The 17,854-nt window shown below is 45.4% G+C and overlaps 2 protein-coding genes across 3 annotated transcripts in view; one reads left to right on the top strand and one right to left on the bottom strand.

Moving 5' to 3' along the window:
• Window positions 1–986: 986 nt before the first annotated feature.
• LOC148883294 (juxtaposed with another zinc finger protein 1) overlaps window positions 987–17,854 on the bottom strand; it is a 21,396-nt gene continuing 4,528 nt past the window's right edge. The window contains exons 2-7 of one of the 2 annotated variants that reach the window (XM_089023317.1): window positions 15,366–15,433; window positions 10,516–10,912; window positions 5,079–5,151; window positions 3,777–3,973; window positions 2,232–2,401; window positions 987–1,758 (exon numbers count right to left, since the gene is read on the bottom strand). In XM_089023317.1, coding sequence (XP_088879443.1) covers window positions 1,582–1,758; window positions 2,232–2,401; window positions 3,777–3,973; window positions 5,079–5,151; window positions 10,516–10,630 — 732 coding nt within the window. In that variant the 5' untranslated portion in view covers window positions 10,631–10,912; window positions 15,366–15,433 and the 3' untranslated portion in view covers window positions 987–1,581. Of the gene's footprint in view, window positions 1,759–2,231; window positions 2,402–3,776; window positions 3,974–5,078; window positions 5,152–10,515; window positions 10,913–12,703; window positions 12,825–15,365; window positions 15,434–17,854 lie in introns of those variants that run through there. The other variant, XM_089023318.1, reaches the window with a different exon arrangement.
• The window catches only part of LOC148883293 (cyclic AMP-responsive element-binding protein 5-like), a 10,123-nt gene continuing 5,451 nt past the window's right edge, over window positions 13,183–17,854 (top strand). Inside the window, 6 exon segments of the mRNA XM_089023313.1 lie at window positions 13,183–13,297; window positions 15,486–15,777; window positions 15,779–15,868; window positions 16,011–16,104; window positions 16,307–16,416; window positions 16,986–17,218. Of these exon segments, the coding sequence (XP_088879439.1) occupies window positions 15,607–15,777; window positions 15,779–15,868; window positions 16,011–16,104; window positions 16,307–16,416; window positions 16,986–17,218 (698 nt within the window). The 5' untranslated portion in view covers window positions 13,183–13,297; window positions 15,486–15,606.

Raw genomic sequence — 17,854 nt, 5'->3', positions numbered from 1 at the left:
GGCAAAACACTGTCAAAATGAAGTTCCTCAACTCACTTCTACATGAAGTCGCCATGATGTAACAAGATGGTGGAAAAGCAAGACTTTTTCCAAAATGACACTCTGACATGATTCCTTTGGCACTAAGATGCTGGAAGATAGCATCAAACTACCTCTCTTGTCTTAAAAGAAGCTCAGCAGTCCCCATCAACCTAGTTCATCAACACCAAAATACCACAAGACGGTGGCAAAGATCTAAAGACTGAAATAAAAGAAAATCACTGCAAATTGTGGCCATAATTGACATCATAATAAATGACTGTCATTTGCTGTTGTTTAAGCGCTATATAAATCAATATGTATTGTATTGTATTGTATTGTCATGTCTGGGGCGCCATATTAAGCCATCAAACTATTAAACATGAACTGGAGTAATCTAAAAAAAATATTTGCGATAAAACTCGGTAGCATTCAAGTCAAAATACTGACAATAAAATACTGTATACAAAGTAAAGTTTGCAAATAAAAGGTGGGTTATGCTTGTCAATAAAGTTTTTCGATATATACGCAACTACATAAGCGTCTATAGTTTCGATAGCAAACTAACATTTGAAATCTAGTTCCTGTGAGGCCACCAATCCAAAGTCAGCAAAACTGATTTGGATCGGAGGCTGAAAGGGAACTTTGTGATGCGGAGGCGGGGCTTGCTTGCACTTCCTGTCAACTTAAGCACCTTATGCAAGTCAAACCAAGTCATCAAATGAGAGCAAAAAATATGAAATGTGCAAATGTACAATCACAATAAAAATGTAAAAAAAAAAAAGATATACTTTTGGAAATACGCGTGATCGATAAAATGGAGTCAAAACGTAAATACAGTGATACCTTGGCTTACGCACTTAATTGGTTCCTAGACAGAGTGTGTAAGGCGAAAAGTGTGTATCCCCAATAATACTTTCCCATAGGAAACCATTAAAATGAGAATAATCCGTTCCCAGGCTATGGTATTGTAATTCAAGAAATAAACTATACCGTATAATAAAGTGGTTTTATTGACCTTTGTGATGGTCGTTGACGGCTTGATTTCCTCAGCATGAAACACTTGATGAGGAACGTAGCCTTCTTCTTTCACCATCTTGAGGAATGATCCCTTGTCTCTGCCATCATTTTACCTTGTTCCTCATCAATTGTTTAGCCGGGGTGATAGCTTTTTGCATCAAGTGTACTATGGCGTGCGTGGGTTATTTGTGGAGCCTGATTGATGGGATATTTTAACCTTGCCGTCTACACTCTGCCTTCCAACTATCAATAAAGTTGAAACGAGTCCAAATTTCATTGCGTTTTCGATCCATTTTCTCACTCTCTCTCTCTGTCGTTTGCCTGTCTCTTTCACCCCCTCACTGCTGCGTTCTTGACCAATCACATGGCTTTAACCGGTCTACGTGTGTATCCCGAAAACTGGTTTGTATGCCAAGGTAATAAATTTTATGTTTGTAAAGTGAAAAGTTCCTAAGCCAAAGGGGTTCGTAAACCGAGGTGTCACCGTCGTCAAAAGACCTTCAAGCATGCACTTTACTGCGAGGTGACCTTTTTTTGTGTAGCCTAGCCTTGAATCTTGCGTAGAATCTCGGTGGAGACGGGCGGGTGGAAATTGATGGTGTGGTGCCTCAAGCCCTGCGATGTCTTGTAGCTTTTGCCGCAGCGGCACTTGAACGGCTTCCTCACGCGGATCTGCGTGCGGTGGCCGTTCTTGGCGTGGTACTTGATGCCGTTCACGTTCTGAGACGAGGGAACACGGCGAGCACGCAACCTTCAAACCACAACTTTTTCTTTCTTGCATAAATCTTCAAAGACAGGGCGTAGACTGATCCGGAATGCGTTCATAAAAACGTCTCCAACTCATCAAGTGCTTCTGTCATGTTCACATGTGTCAATGTGACATTGAAATTAGCTTTAATGGCGCTATAAAAACGTCTCTACTGTTAGTTAGCTGAATGTGATCTCGTCACGGCTGCCTTCTCGCTTATTTTATGCTTCTCACTCACCTTTATAGCTTCCAAGGGCACCTCCAACTTTCCAATGGTAACAATTCTAAAGTGATGAAGTCGTTCACTAACAGATGACGTGCAAAAATCTTCTCCTGACTGCTGCGTGTGTCTGTGTCTACCACGGATCCTGACCAATCACGTGCGGCTTTAACCCAAGACCGGGGGCGGGGAACCAAGAAGCATGTTTGCGTTTTGCCCGCTCACCTTGTATCTCTTCTTACATCCCGGCACGGGGCAAGCAAAGGGTTTCTCCTCTCCGCCATTCATGCACATGGAACTCAAGATGGACTCTGAGCTGATGGCGCTTTCGGTGGTCCACGACTCATCGCTGTCCGACTCCTCGTAGTCGACCTCTTCTTCGTCGTACTCGCTACCTGTAATCGTTTAGATGTTTACCGTGATGTTGCACGGAAAAAAAATATATATATATATACACGTATTTTCAATAACATCAATGCTATTCATTAGCTCATCATTTCATGTTAGCGTGAAGCTAACGGAAAGCTAACTTAGTGCTTGATTTTTATCAACAGTGTGTAATATTGTTTTTTTTTTTTTTTATGTTTTTGGCATCTTTGTGGAAACGGATAACAACTGAAAACAAAAACAGCTTGTCTCCATTCTCATGAGCCCGCCAGTGCAAGGGATTGGAAGCTAAAAGGCGATCATGAAGTGGGGGTGCTCGTCATTGCTCAAAGTGGAAAAGTACCCGTGGAGAACACTTTCCAGTCACGTGCACGCTCGCAACAACAGATACGGACGGGCCCACATGACCCTCCCTTTCATCACACAGGAAATTCTGGAGCCCCAGCATGAGGAAATGGATGGCGACCCTGGCATGTGTGGAAAAGTGCACAAACAAACCCACGTTGAGGAACCATTTGGGCTGCTTTTGAGCTGTGCGCGCACTCTCACACACGCACACACACACGCGCGCACACACACACACACACACACACACACACACACACACACACACACACATGCACACACACACACACACACACACACAAGTGACACAATGTGAACTCACAGTGTGACAGCTGCAATGTAATTAGAGTGTTGACTGGTCTGGTCACTGCAGGAGCCTCTAACACACACACACACACACACACACACACACACACACACACACACACACACACACACAAATACACATACACACACGCATATCCACACATATGCATGCAGACATACATACACACACACACACACAAACATAAATACACATACACAGACACACACACCTACATACACATTTACACATACACGCTTACATACACATTCATGCATCCACACACAGACACACAAACATATATACATACGCCCACATGTACACAAATACACACGTACCTACATACACAAATGTTCATACACACATGCATACAAACATATGCACACACACATACATACACACACAATCACAAACACATACACACCTTCACGCATACACTCAGACACACACATGCGCATCCACATACACATTCACACATACACGTATACATACACATTTACAAACACACACACGCACACAGTCTATTTGGGGAAAAGAGCTGATCTGAATATCGTGTGAAACAGTAAAACATTCCACAAAATGACAAAAATGTCACACAGCAGGACACCGACTGAAATTGTTTGCGCATCAAGTCTCTTTGCCCCCTGCCCCAATGGCGGGCGGGCGGGGGGGCGGGGTCAGTATAATGGACATACGATGCCAAATAAGACACGCGGCGTGCACACCTGTCGTACCTGTCGGCGTGCTGCTACGGAAGGAGGAGGAGGGCGTGATGGGGGGTGTGACCGGCGGCGTCAGGTTGCCGCTGGTGTGGCGAGGGGGCGTGGCCGTGCTGTTCCTGGACACGGCGCCCGTGATGGACAAGGAAAGTTTGGGCGTGATTTTCTTCTTGATGGTCTCCTGCTCCCGCCGCGCCGCGTCCGTCATGAACCTGAACGCAAACGGCAAATTAAACGACGGCCACGTGGACCCTTGCAAACTTTTCACTTTGTTTGGGACCGCAGATGACATTTACGAGGCCGCCACTTTAACACTTTACTCGACCACTCCCTGAGAACAACAAAAAAAAAAAAAAAAAGAACCCACTCTCTCTTTTCGTCGCCGACATTTTTTTCGACGTGAAGCGGCCTCGGGTGATTTAACTCATCGACTGCCGGACGATGTGCAAAAATGTGTCCGCTCCAGTGCCAGGGTTTTTGTCATTTTCACTCCAATTGCAGGATCCACAGAAAAGGGAGTTTTAGGATTACATCAACATTCAATGCAGCTTAAGAAACCTTAGACTCTCTTCTTTCATCAGAAAAATAGTTCATTCATAAATTATATGGCTCTGGAGTTATCTCAGGTCGAAATGGGGGCGGCTGTAAAAAAATACAATACCGTATATAATGGTAGGGAAAAACATTGCCATAGATCTGCCACGCAAGCAAAAACAAAACCCGAACAAATTCGGGAATGGCAGCGAATAAGTTTTCCAAAAAAAAAAGTTAATTCCTAAATTGTACGGGTCTGGAGTTATCCGAGCTTGAAATGGGGGCAGTAGCGTAAAGTACAATACGTAAAGATTTATATAACACTTTAGAAACAGCTAAAGCTATAACAAAGCGCTAACATGGACAAAAGGTAAATTCTGCCCCCTCGTGGAAGGGAAAAACATTGCCAGAGGTCTGACCAGCGCTTTATCGGCAGCCCAGAAATAAAAACCAACCCCCGAATAAATTTGACATGCTTTTCAACTCCTGAACAAATTCAGGAATGGCAGCAAATAATTGAAGGGGAAAGTGACGTATCGGTCTGCGACGCTCACAAACAAACAAACAAGAGCGCACATGCACACGCACACAGCGCCGCATGAGCCGCCGTCCTGAGCTTCGGCGTCTCATGACTTCTGCGGTTTTCTTTGCGAATGAGTCACGGCATTGTCGAAAGGGAAGACATCCGTCATTTGGACGTCTGCCCCCCTTGAGGCCAACTGAACCGATGCCAAGGCGAGATGTGGCGCGACGCTGCCACCTAATGGACAAGGCGAGGCGTACCTGTTGATGTAGCTGAGGGCCAAGTAGGTGGGCTGCTGTTGCTCCTGCTTCTCCAGGACCCGAGGGTCTGTATCTGAAACACAAAGAGGCTCCGCCATTCATCAAAAGGACTAATCCAGTGGTTCTTAACCCGGGTTCGATCGGACCCTTGGGGTTCGGTCAGTCCGTCTCAGGGGTTCGGCCAAGCACTTCTGGTCATTCACATTCAAACTTGCAAATTTGCTCGATTCAAAGTCACAAATTCGTCACGAATCCAGCCGATAAACGACGTGATCAATCACGACGGTTGTTTCGGAACGCTACATGGCAAACAGTCATGGGTGTCCATGACGGCCTCTGCAAACACGTCATCGGGGCCTTCCCAGACTTTGTGTCTTGACAGTCACCAAAATCAAAAATACATTGAAAACATTGACATGTGAGTAAAGAAGGCCCGAAGGCGCTCCGAAGAATGTCGACAGTGTATTGCGAAAACACACACAAGACGTTCTTTGGGGGGAGGGGAGACTTCCACTGCCTGAGGGGAGCACCATTAAGTCTGACTGCCGACCTCCCACGGAAACCAATGTGAGGGGGGGGGGGGGGGGGGCGACTGACCGTGAAGCGTCAGCGCCATCAAGAAAGAAACCCAAAGAACCCCAACCGGCCATCCCCCTTGCGTGCTAGTCGGCGTAAGCACGACATGTGGCGTAATGGCTATCAGATGCTCGTGATGAAAGAATTGGATCATTTCGGGGCAACTGTGAACAGTGTCTGAAATAACGTCTGTCCGGAGGCGCGGGCCGTGCAACTTTTACGTCAGGCCCTAGACAGCTAGACGGCTTACAGCTAGGTGGCTAGCTATTAGCTGTCTAGATATCTATTAGCCTTTCCTATATTTGAGCTAGCCTGCCGCACGAGTGATCATTGACTACTTTTGACATTTGGCTGTTGGCATCCAAAACGCATCCCCGGTGGGATAGTGGAGTTGAGTACCTGGCAACCGGCGCCACGACGCCTGCGAGGTGAGCCGGGTGCGCAGACGTCGCCACGTTTTACGACGTCCGTTGGCCTGGCAGCGCAGGAAGCTGACGGGCAGCCGCGTCTGTGCGCTTAATAGCTTTTTGCTTGACTCGTTCCACTCACCCGCCGCGGCGCTAACGACAAAACGAGCATTTTGGGCTCGGCTCATTGCTGCAAAACACAACTCGAACCAGAAAAACAAATCAATCCGGTTTCGATGGCGCTTTTCTTCATTGTGTCAATTGTGACACGGCGACGGTTGTCGAGGTTGCATCCAAATCTTTACTCTACACCACAACTATTTTATCCACGGTGCACTACTGGCCCCTGCCGACGCGTGACATCGTGCGTGTGTGTGTGTGTGTGTGTGTGTGTCTCCGTCCACGTTTTTGGAAGGCGTCCAAGAATGCACAGCTTGTTTTGCAGGCTGCTAATTAAGCCACACACTGCATTTTAACGTGTTTCTCAAGCAGCAGGCAACCGGATGAAGGCCAACAAGCGGGAATGTGGGAGGGGTTACAAAAAAAATTGCGAGAGAGAGGTAAAACTTTCCCTGTAATTATGCACCGCGGTACGCGGCATGGCACTCGGGGGCCCGGCGACTTCCGCCCTGCGATGATGTGTGACTTTGCGTGCTTCGACAGTTCTGTTTTGGGGATGGCAGTCCACTAATTGCCTTGCTACACCCTCACAGCTCATTCAGGAAGTAGTATGGATAGCACACACACACACACACACACACACACACACACACACACACACACACACACACACACACACACACACACACACACACACACACACACACACACACACACACGCACACACACACACTTTCACGTGGGTGAAATTATAGTCAGTACAGTGATACCTCGGTTTACGAACATTAAAGAGACAGGCAGATGACAGTGAGAGAGAGTGAAAATGGATAGAAAACAGTGAAATTTGGACTCATTTCAACTTTGATAGTTCAAAGGCAGAGTGTAGACTGCAAGGTTAAAATATCCCATCAATCAGGCTCCGCAAATAACCCGCACAAGCCATCTGTACACTTGATGCAAAAAGCTATCAACCCAGCTAAACAGAACACAATCGATGAGGAACAAGGTAAAATGATGGCAGAGACAAGGGATCATTCCTCAAGATGGTGGAAGAAGAAGGCTACGTTCCTCATCAAGTGTTTCATGCTGATGAAAGCGGTCACTCCATTCCATCAAGCCATCAACGACAATCACAAAGGTCAATACAATGACTATTATACAGTAGTTTATTTCTTTAATTATAATGCCATATCATATTTATTATACATAAAATAAGGTATATTTTTTGGTAGTTTTAAGGCTTATTTAGTCGAAAATTTCATGGGGACCTGGGAACAGATTATTCTCATTTGAATGGTTTCCTATGGGAAATTAAGTTTTGGGATCCACACTTTTCGCCTTACACACTCTGTCTGGGAACCAATTCAGTTCGTAAGCCAAGGTATCACTGTATTTGGCTCTGTTTTTCATGTTTTTATATTCAAAGAGAAAAAAATGACCTCAGCCATGATTTCCGGCAGGTGACGATATGATCCAATCACCTCAAAAAATAAGGAACTATTGCAAAGACGAGCTCACAGGGCAGATAATGCTGACAAAAACAAGGCAGAACGCCAACAATAATTGACCTGATGCTCATCTAGTCGCAGCGTGCATTCAGGAAGAACAAAGGCCTTTGTTTGTTGGGGATTCCCCCTACTTTTGCCACGGGTGCGCTTCTTTTGCGCCGCTTTGATGTGTTTTGAGCTTGCCGGGCAGGTTGCGACGTGTTTAGGTGACACACACGTACACAAACCTAACCTGCGAGCAGGCAGATGGATGGGCCTGACATCACCACATTCCTCAGACGTGACCTATTGGGATAACAACTGCTCAAAAGGCTCTTCTGAAAACAATTCCCTTTGTCCCAGCTGAGTTGTTATCTTCTTTTTGTTGTTGTAGGATGAGGTCGCCGACACGTATTAAGCGTTTCTCTCACGTAAACAATCAGCTCTCTCTTGTTTACTGAAACAAGCGAAGGAGCGTTAGAATGAACGGAGGAGGCGGGATAAATGTCGCACTGACCGCGTACGACCACAAGAGGGCAGTGTTATCAAAGGACACGCTTTAGGCATGAATTCTACACACCTAGAACAAGGATAAAAACATTTTTCGGTGTATAAGGTGCACCCAAAGTGGACAAGGGAAGGGAAAAAAAACTGTACATAGCGTCACTAAGTATGTAGAAAGCAGATACAAAAACGTGTCTTAAGACTGAGCTGTACAAGTGGAAAACAATGTTTCAGGCAAACATATCAAATATACACTCTAGAAATAAGAATATACGCAACCGTGCATTTGAAGGGAGAAGCAGCACCGCTTTTGGACGCCAGGGGCGCTCTCTCCCATTCATTTCAACGGGCAGGCCATTCTCATTCATTTCTACGGAGGCGCAGTACCGCCTTGGGCCGCCCGGGGCGCTCTCCCCGGTTCATTTCAATGGCCGGGCCGTTTCATTCGCTTTCATTGGGGCGCGCCTGATACTCCGATGCGCCTTATACACCGGAAAAGACGCTGTATTAAAACTGCGTGACCTTTGTCAGATCAAAGGAGTGGTAATAAGAAAGGATTCCAAACTATTTGGCGTCTGTCCTTACAACACAAGCCCCTCTCATGAGTCTCGCACATCGCCACGGTAACTGATCTTAGCCAGTTAATGATTGAACTTATCGCTTTGACGGCCCCCAAATGACCACCTGCGGCATTAAAATCGAGCAGATCATTAAACAGACTGGTCAAAAGGTGCAGACCGGGGGGGGGGGGGGGGGTGTGATGGTCAAGTGATAGCTGAATAATGCGACCGAGGAGGGCACGTTTATCCATTCATTTTCTTTACCCCTGGCCCTCATAATGTCATGTTTAAAAGTTATGTCTACTAATGTGTCCTACTTTACCACAGGCTGGTTTCTCGAGACGATGTCAGATCAATTCTCGGACCCTTTGCCCTCGCGGGATGAATAAGTATCGCAGATCATGTGCAGCCCTCCCACCCCGTTGTTCGTTTTCCGCTCATTGGCAGCCCATAAACACATCCCCTGATCTAAGCCCAAAGTGGCGTGACATCACATCGGGTGTCCTCGGCCCAGCAGCTGCGCCGAGTTGACGCCGAGGCGCTGCCTTTTTAGAGACTGACGGTTGCTATGGCAACTGGCTCCACGAAAGCTCCGGTCTCTACCCACCGTCACACGTGGCTTCCTTCAATCACACCACGAATGGTGAATATTGATGGATAGGCATATTCATTGTCACTGTCCGCCATCTTGAGAGTTTACAACATAAGGTGCTAGCATAAACAAAGATGCATTGAACGCCTGCAAATTTCCAGTTCAGCATCTTTAGAATTCCATACCTGTCAACCCTGGCTAATAGCTGCCCTTATCAATGATAACAATTCCCATATAAAAGTTGTAGTATGCCGTACATTATTTGAAATTATGCAAAAAAAACGCTAAGACAAGCAGAAATACAGACAGTTTAGGGCGCATGAGCACGTTATGCTTTTATCAATCCGACCGTACGCAGCAATAAAAAATAGTTATATACAAATGAGGATTACTTTAGCTGATTTGCCGTGACAATAGTAGCGATCGGCAGCAGCATTGTCATTCAAATGTATTATTATTATTGGCTACCAGCAGTTGACACCAACTGGATTAGAGCCAAACTGGTGTTTGGAAGATCAGTTCACAATTTAAGTTCATATGAACACAGATAAATTAATTAAAAAAATGTAATAAAATCAAAACAAAGTATCAAATAGGTTCTAATAGAGTATATAATGCATTTGAAAATGAATTTATCCGTGTTCATAGGCGTAAATTGTATTTTTCGTATCACAGCTCGAAATAATTTGTCTCGGCAAACATAATAAAAGGTGCAACAAGTTGAAACTTGTGCATTGAAGATAGGGATGTGGAGACCAAAATATGAGTCATGTCACTTCAAAGTGACATCACGCCGACGTTAAAGAACTTGAAAGATGTGATTTGTTGATGCGGTTCGACACCTGAGGCAGACGCGTTTTAATACACAAGCCGAGTGGCATCAGGGCCGCTGCGGTCTCCATCGAAATGTTAGCTGGCGAACCGCTGTGTGCCCAGGATGCTAATGGCACTCGTGTGCCGTTCAAGTCACGGTGGAAAAGTGCAAATTCCGACGCTAAAAAACAAACGCTTGTTTGGTTTTTCAACGTAGCACGAGTATCGATAAGCAAAGGTTGGAAAAACGGAGGACACTACACGCCAAGAAAGTCCCAAGCAGGAATAGCGGAACGACGAGGCTTTAGCTTGCTAGCTAGTTAGCTCGATACATCTCCCCCCCCAACCCCGTCGCCCCACCCACCCAGGCCGACTCACCGATGTGATTGTCCTCGATGTGGACGATGAGCTCGGCGAGAGACTCAAACTGCAGCCCGCAGCCTCCGAACCGGCACGAGTTGGAGAAGAAGGAAGCGGCGGCGATGCCCGTCATGTTGTTTTCAAGCGGGGTCGCGCTGGTGCCTTCGCCGGACCGGGCGGGAGACGGGGTGGGCTCGGGGTGGGAAGCGGGGCTTCTTGCGGGAAAGCGACGGAGGAAGTCTGGTCGCGAGGGTGAGGGTGTCGGGTTCGGGGGAAGGAAACGGGGAGAAGAGTCCGGCCAGACGGACGCAGCTGGGAGGCAAGCTCGGCGATTGGCGGGGGGTGGAGGTGGGCTTGCCTTCGAGCTTGCCTTTAGCTTGCCTGCCTGGTGTCAGCTACGTCATGACCTGCTTACCTGTTTGCAAGTGTGAAATCAGGGAAACAAACGCCATTCATATTCATTTCCAAGTATTTTCACATCAAAAGTGCATCGACGAGCTGAAAGTGACGTTGCAAATTTGATACCAGCACGACAGCAAATGCTCAGACGTACTTTTGCAATGAGTTTGCAGCAAACTTACAGCCCTCCTCCAAATAAAGTTCAACCACCGAATTGTATTTTGTCCATGAATTCTTATTAAATAATACCAAATTGCTTCCTTTCATTGCTTTTCCACGGTTGTGCTGCTTCCAGGTGTGTGTTTTCTTATTTAAGCATTTATCCAATCACATTTCAGCCATTATTTGTTGCCAGAGTCAGAAATCTACCTGGACGCCTTCACAATCGGTTCTGAAGGCCCTGGAGCATTTTCGCAAACTAGTCACATGAACGGCTAGTTGCTAGTCAATCATAGTATCACTAGCTGCTAGTGAAGAGCATACTGGCCAGCGCTAGCGCACTCTATCTGTATTGAGTTTTACTCCCTGGTGCTTTCTACTATCTTTGTGACTGCTTTATTTCGTGTATATGATAGCTGTCCACGTTAAATGTTTTTTTTTTTACAACTACAGCTGTTGTTAAAGTGCTATTTAAATCAATATGTATAGTAAAAAGAAGTGAGATAATGTCACCAAGGCAGATGACAGCGATGTTGTTTATTGTGAGCAGTCTCACTATTTTTATTTCTGGAGAGAAATGCCCCAAGATTATGGCAAACACACATGGAATGGTAAAAGGTAGACCCCGCGTAGCATTGTTTGCCCCACAGAAGCAACGCCTGACTTCCTGGTTGTCGTCATCGGCTCCCCTATTTGTTCAGTGTTGTTCAGTGTGCACCGGCACGCGCTCTTGCTGAAAACAAAACTCCGATTCACCTCCACATTGGGTGGCTGTGCACACACCGTGACGTCATCACAACTTCCCGTTTGGGCCTGTTGCCTCGACCCCGCTCATTTGCATACTCCACTCCATTGGCGGTTGATGAGTCAGTCGGGCTCGGTCCCATTTCGCAGTTGGACCACAACAAACATTTTCGCTCCCCCGGTTTGGCTCGGCAGCAGGAAAGCCTGAGCCATTCCTGCCACCGTTGGTTCGATGGACGCTTTCCATTTGTGCTCTTGACGATGCAAAATGTTTCTAAAACTAACGGATTTTGGGGAGTGAGGATGCAAATGTTGTCACTTATTTCAAAGTTTTAGGAAACAAGTTACTGCGCGGGGAAAAGTAGCCCAAGAGAATGCAGGCCTGTGATCAAACAATCACTGGTTGGAGTCCCAGAGATGCCTTAAAATGGCTCAATATCACTTCACGTAGAAGGCACATCTGCGTATAAGGCGCAGGATAAGGCGCAGGGTCATCTTTTGAAGAAAATCAAGGCTTTTGGGTACACCTTATACATCGGAAATACGGAACGTTTAGAGTATTCAAATCTTCTTCTATGCTTGGCACGAGCCTCAAGAGCTTCCAAACCAGTCGAGGACTGCTGAGATTCGAACACACCACCTGATCAATGTCAGGAGAACATGCTAGCCTGCCTACTCGGCTGCTTCCCCCATTGAAATACCGCACTGTGCAACAGTGTCACACAAAGTGTTGTGTTTGGCTCCCTCCTGTGGGATGCAAAGGAATTGCTACTCACGGACAGTTGCCTTCTATTGAACTTTTAGTTTCGTTTACATGAAAACAATGTTTGAAACATTTAATTCGGTACATTCATATATATGGGATATCATCTTTTCGGTATACGGTGTGGCAAAAATCAATCACCGGAGTTCGGTAGAGTTGCTCAACTTTGACGACGACTTCGAGTTCTAGTAGTCTGAAAGGCGACCGGGCCGGCGTGGACCTGAGCCCCGCCCACTCCAGTCCGCAATGATTTAGAAGTTCAGGAATCCCACGTGACGTCACGGCGGGATGATGTAATGCGTCTGTAAATAGAATGTATTGTAATCTCACGCCAGTCCAACGTGGTTCCTCGCGCCGCTTGTCGCCGCTCACTAGAAGGTAAGCGAGCGGCTGTCTGCTCGCCATTCATAAAAGTTCCGAGCAGAGCTCGCAACTTGATCATTTCTTTCAGTTTGTTTTGTTTTTTTTTTGGTTAATTTTGTGCGGCAGTGGGAAGTTTTGCTTTCCCCGAAGAGCGAGCGTCTTTTCGCCTGTCGGCGTGGCGGTCTATTTGGGGGGCCATGACAGCAACACAACGCCGTGGCGGCCTTGTTTTTCGTTGAAATCACTTTTTTTTTCTTTTTGGAAACGCAAATACTTTCTTGACACCGGATCGTCATCGGCAGAAGAGCCGAGAAGCTACATTTGGTTTGAATGAACTCCAAATGCGATGTTGACATCCGGAAACAGCAGGAAGTTAGTATGCATCATCATCATTATTATTGTCTTCATTTTTTCATATTTTATGAAATATGACATATTTATTCTATTTGATGGAAAAACGATTGTTTCTGCTTCTTGCTCTTATTAGTACCGTATTCTATAACTACGTATAATAATATATTACCTAAAATATTGCTTTATTACATTATTTGGTGAATATGATAACTTATGTCTTACATTTGCATGATGTTATTCATTGGATTGGATATGCCTTTATTAGTCTCACAGTGGAGAAATTTACATTTCACAGCAGCAAAGTGATTATTATTAGTGATTATTATGCTATTCATAATATCAAGAGTGGTTTGTGTATTTTGGATGATGGGCTTTCATTGTAGCTAAAGAGAATCAGGTCTCGCTACTGAATGTCAGACAGTAACGATCCTATGATGTAATATAAATAAGAGCTAGCTTGCTAACTGGCTATTATTCTGAGAGTTATTCTGGGTTGAGTGAACGCTGGCGCGTGTGGCTGCCGCTGCTCACACACAGAAAAAAACGCATCCTGTGACTGTAAAGTGACCTTGAGAGTTTTGAAAGGCGCTTAGAATTGAAATGTATTATTTCCATTAGATAAATAATGAACATGTGATTCTTTTACAATTATTTTGAAATGTGACAAGTATGTAATATTACAGTTAGGCTATATTAGAGTTGATAGCATTATCTCTATTCTTACTTGCATTCCTAGTACCTAAAAATGTAATGCACGATTATGATACATGATGATTCAGTGACAATCCCAAAGGCTAAAGAGGTGTAAAATGTTGTCTGAATTGTGGATGTCAACGTTGACGTCACCCTGGCTGACAGGAGGTTTTTGCTAACAAATGTGCTGACTCGCCTCATTCACCGAGCATTGCTCAAAGAGGCCACAGGGGCATCAACTGTATGTCAAATGGACTGTATTCCAAAAAAATCTCTCTCACATTTTTTACATTTTGCCACACGCATGGCGGACGGACACTTGCTCACGCGCACACCTATGAAGTCACCTCCAGTTGCAGGGGTTGGAAAATGGCGGCTGAAGCAGGTTGAAACCTGTCAGGAGTAGGCCCTCCCCCTTTTTGCTGCCACCTCCCACCTTCATTCCTTCCCCCCTTTCCTGCTCTTCTTCTGCCATCCTGCTTTTACTCCGCTGCCATTTCCAGTCTAGCACCTCAATCACCCTTTTTGTTACTTTACACCACATACCCCTGAAGGCCCTGGTACCTCCAAGCTCTTTTCTACGTCTAATGGAGTCATGACTCGACTGACCCATGTGAAGTGAACAAAGAGCCGGAAATGGGAGCAGACTCTTTTTGTCCTCTATCCCCCCCCCCCCCCAGTCTTCGGTTAAAGCCACACGTGATTGGTCGATATCCACGGTAGAGGAGGGGGGGGGGAATTACAGACACACGCAGCAGTGAGGACGGGGGTTTAGGGTAGACAAATGTTATCACATTATGCTGTTATTATTATTCAATTATGATATTTTTTAATCGTTGGTATGATAGCATTATTAATATGAAAAGCGAATTAGTGACAGTTGATCATCAGACCAGAGTAACCACAGCGAAAGTCAAAGTTAGCATCCACTAACTCTGTGCACATATAAATAAAGCTATAAAAATATTTGGTATAGTGTATTTTTTACATGAGTAATTCGTTTGGTCACATAATTTTTGGTAGTTAATTTAAGCAACAAAAAAAAAAAAAAAAAAACTGAGGAGCCATTTGGGAGCCAAAAGAGTCAGATCGTTTTAGTGAGCAGAGCCGGCCGGAATTCCCATCACTATTGTGGTGAATGAAAGACAAATGAGCAAGCATTTTGGATTCATTCACTTATTTGGGTGGAAATGGATTCAAAATTTACACTGCTATTTTTTTGGGTATGGACTTTAGTTGCTCAATTTGAATTGTTATTCAGAATTGACACCAAACGTCACAATTGGTGGCCCGCTATGGAAAATGAAGGCTCTCAAAAGTTCTAATCTTATCACTGACTTACCTCAGTGGTGGTCAAGCATGCGTTAGCTTGCCCCAAGCACTCTATACGTACCGATATATACATCCAGCCGTGACTTGACATCACCATTGGGTGCTTCGGGTGACAACATTGTCCATAGCCTGAAAAAAAAAAGTACCGTTATACACAAGTCTCTGTTTTCAAAATCAACAGATAAGAATCATCAAGATACGTCCGATGCAATCTAAGATCCCATTCGGTGCTGCTCCGACTTGCACCCGAGGCAACCACCTCACGACACTTGATTTCTCAGTGCACACACACAGACTAGGAAATGGAACACACACTATCAGAGGTGGCGGGTTTTGGCTCTTGGAAATATAGGACAGAAGATGCCTCCTGCATGACATCACTGCACAGTAACTGCAAAATGAGTAAGATAGTGTCCCCCCCCCCCCCCCCCCCTCGCATGCAGTGCGATGATCCTGCTGCTAAACATGCTGCCTGCCCTCATTGTCCTTTTGTGCAGGCCTGCATATGACATGAATGACAAACAGGACGGGCCTTATGTGTGTGAGGCCGCTGGCTGCTCTCAGGTCAGTTTCCTATTTATTGACTGTACTTTGTTTTAGCTCAACACTTGCGTCATGCACTTGACGACTTGACTTTTAAAGCATCAAAAGCTGTGCTGGAGCTCACGATATATTGTCATCTGTTGATCTGATTGTCATCCTACAGCGCTTCCAGTTTGAGGAGCATCTTATCATTCACAGACACAAACATGAGATGACCCTCAGATTCTCCTCCACCAAGACGGACACCACTTTTGCCGGTGGGGAAGCACGCACACTTCAGGCTCTAACTAGTTATTGACTTATTAATTTTTGCCACAGCATGCACACGATCCTCCATCAGATTATTGTCATTGGATTGGATTAGCCTTTGTGGGTTGCATGTCTTGACAGCGACTTTACTTGGCCATGATTTAAAGCTCTCCCGTGGTGTTTTTACATGTGACCCCCAACCCCCTCCAGACCAGACGCCAACTCCCACTCGGTTTTTGCAGAACTGTGACGAAGTTGGTCTCTTCAAGGAGATAGAGGAGGAGTTTCTGCAGGAGCAGGAAGAGGAGGAGAGCAAACAGGTACACAGCAAATTTCGGGGAGGAAATGTTTATAAAGCGCTAACACGTTTCTGGAACGGATTATGGTCAAAAACCCAAGTTTGACTGTCACTGCTGTCAAATATCGACTGAAATCTTGTTGCCACACAAAAAAAAAAAACTAATAATAATCAAATAAAATCTACCATCCATATATATCTAGTAATCCTCCATTTTGTACAACTAAAGCTAGGACACAGCTAGCAAGCTAGCGTATAGAAATGAAGGGTAAAATCAGAGCATTGTCATCAAATGGTGAGTAGTTTTACTTTATTTGAATGTTATTGTGGCCATTTTAGATGCGAGTTAGTGGCGCACCCGCAGAAAAACGTATCCTGTGACTGTAAAGTGTCCTTGAGAGTTTTGAAAGGCACTTAGAAATGAAATGTATTATTATTATGATGATGATGATGATGATTATTATTATTGTAAGAGACACAAGAGGACATTCGCGGCCACTGGGCCGTTCTTTTGTGTGTGGCATGACGACCAAGGCAGTCTCCCCACATGAAAAAAAAACTCATCCGGCTGTTTTGCCACTCTTCCCGCAGACGCTTTCCCATAATGGGCCTTCTTGCATGAATCAGCAGCAGCTCAAAGGCCAACTGCGGCACCCGCAGCAGCCACCGGCGTTGCACCATCCCCACGCCCATTCCCTGCAGCACCCGCAGGCCCACGGGCCAATCGTCGGGCCCGGTTGCAGCCTGGCTAGCCAACGAGCCGTGTCCTCCTCCATGTCTGCTTCAGTCAACGGCCGAGCTCCATCCGCGCTCACCCACTCGGGGTAAGTCCAACTGGGCCAGACACACCCACCCCATGGCTTCGTAGCCCAAAAGTCACAACAAAAATAGGAAACGGCAAAAGGAAAGCTACTCATGACCAAAACAAAACAAAACATGACGATGCTTATGGAGATCCGGACAGTGAGTAAGTCGCTTTCATGACTCCCACGGATTATCATTCCACATTTCAACAGACAGATACGATTAGATAATCCCATAATAGGCTCACAACTGGAAAATCGGTGCCGCAAAGAATAACAAAATATTTTTCATCGTTATTCACAGAATATTGAGTTTTAGGGCTACATAAACATTCAATACGACGTTAGAAACCAGACTCTCTTCTTTCGTCAGAAAATAAAGAGTTAATTCCTAAATGATATGGGAGTTATTTGATCTTGAAATGGGGGCGGCTGTCCAAAATACAATGCAATACATACATGATTTATGTCGCGCTTTAACCGGTGAAGCTGGATCAAAGCGCTAACATGGACAGCTATCATATACATGAAATAAAGCAGTCACAAAGATAGTAAAAAGCACTCACTACAGATAAAGTGTGCTAGTATGCTCTTCACTAGCAGCTAGTGGTACTAAGATTGACTAGTGACTAGCTGTTCATGTGGCAAATTCTGCCC

The sequence above is a fragment of the Hippocampus bargibanti genome, linkage group LG20, assembly GCF_051943395.1.
Source record: "Hippocampus bargibanti isolate YZ-2025 linkage group LG20, ASM5194339v1, whole genome shotgun sequence".
NCBI lineage: Eukaryota > Metazoa > Chordata > Actinopteri > Syngnathiformes > Syngnathidae > Hippocampus > Hippocampus bargibanti.
This window is presented reverse-complemented; position numbering and strand designations above follow the sequence as displayed.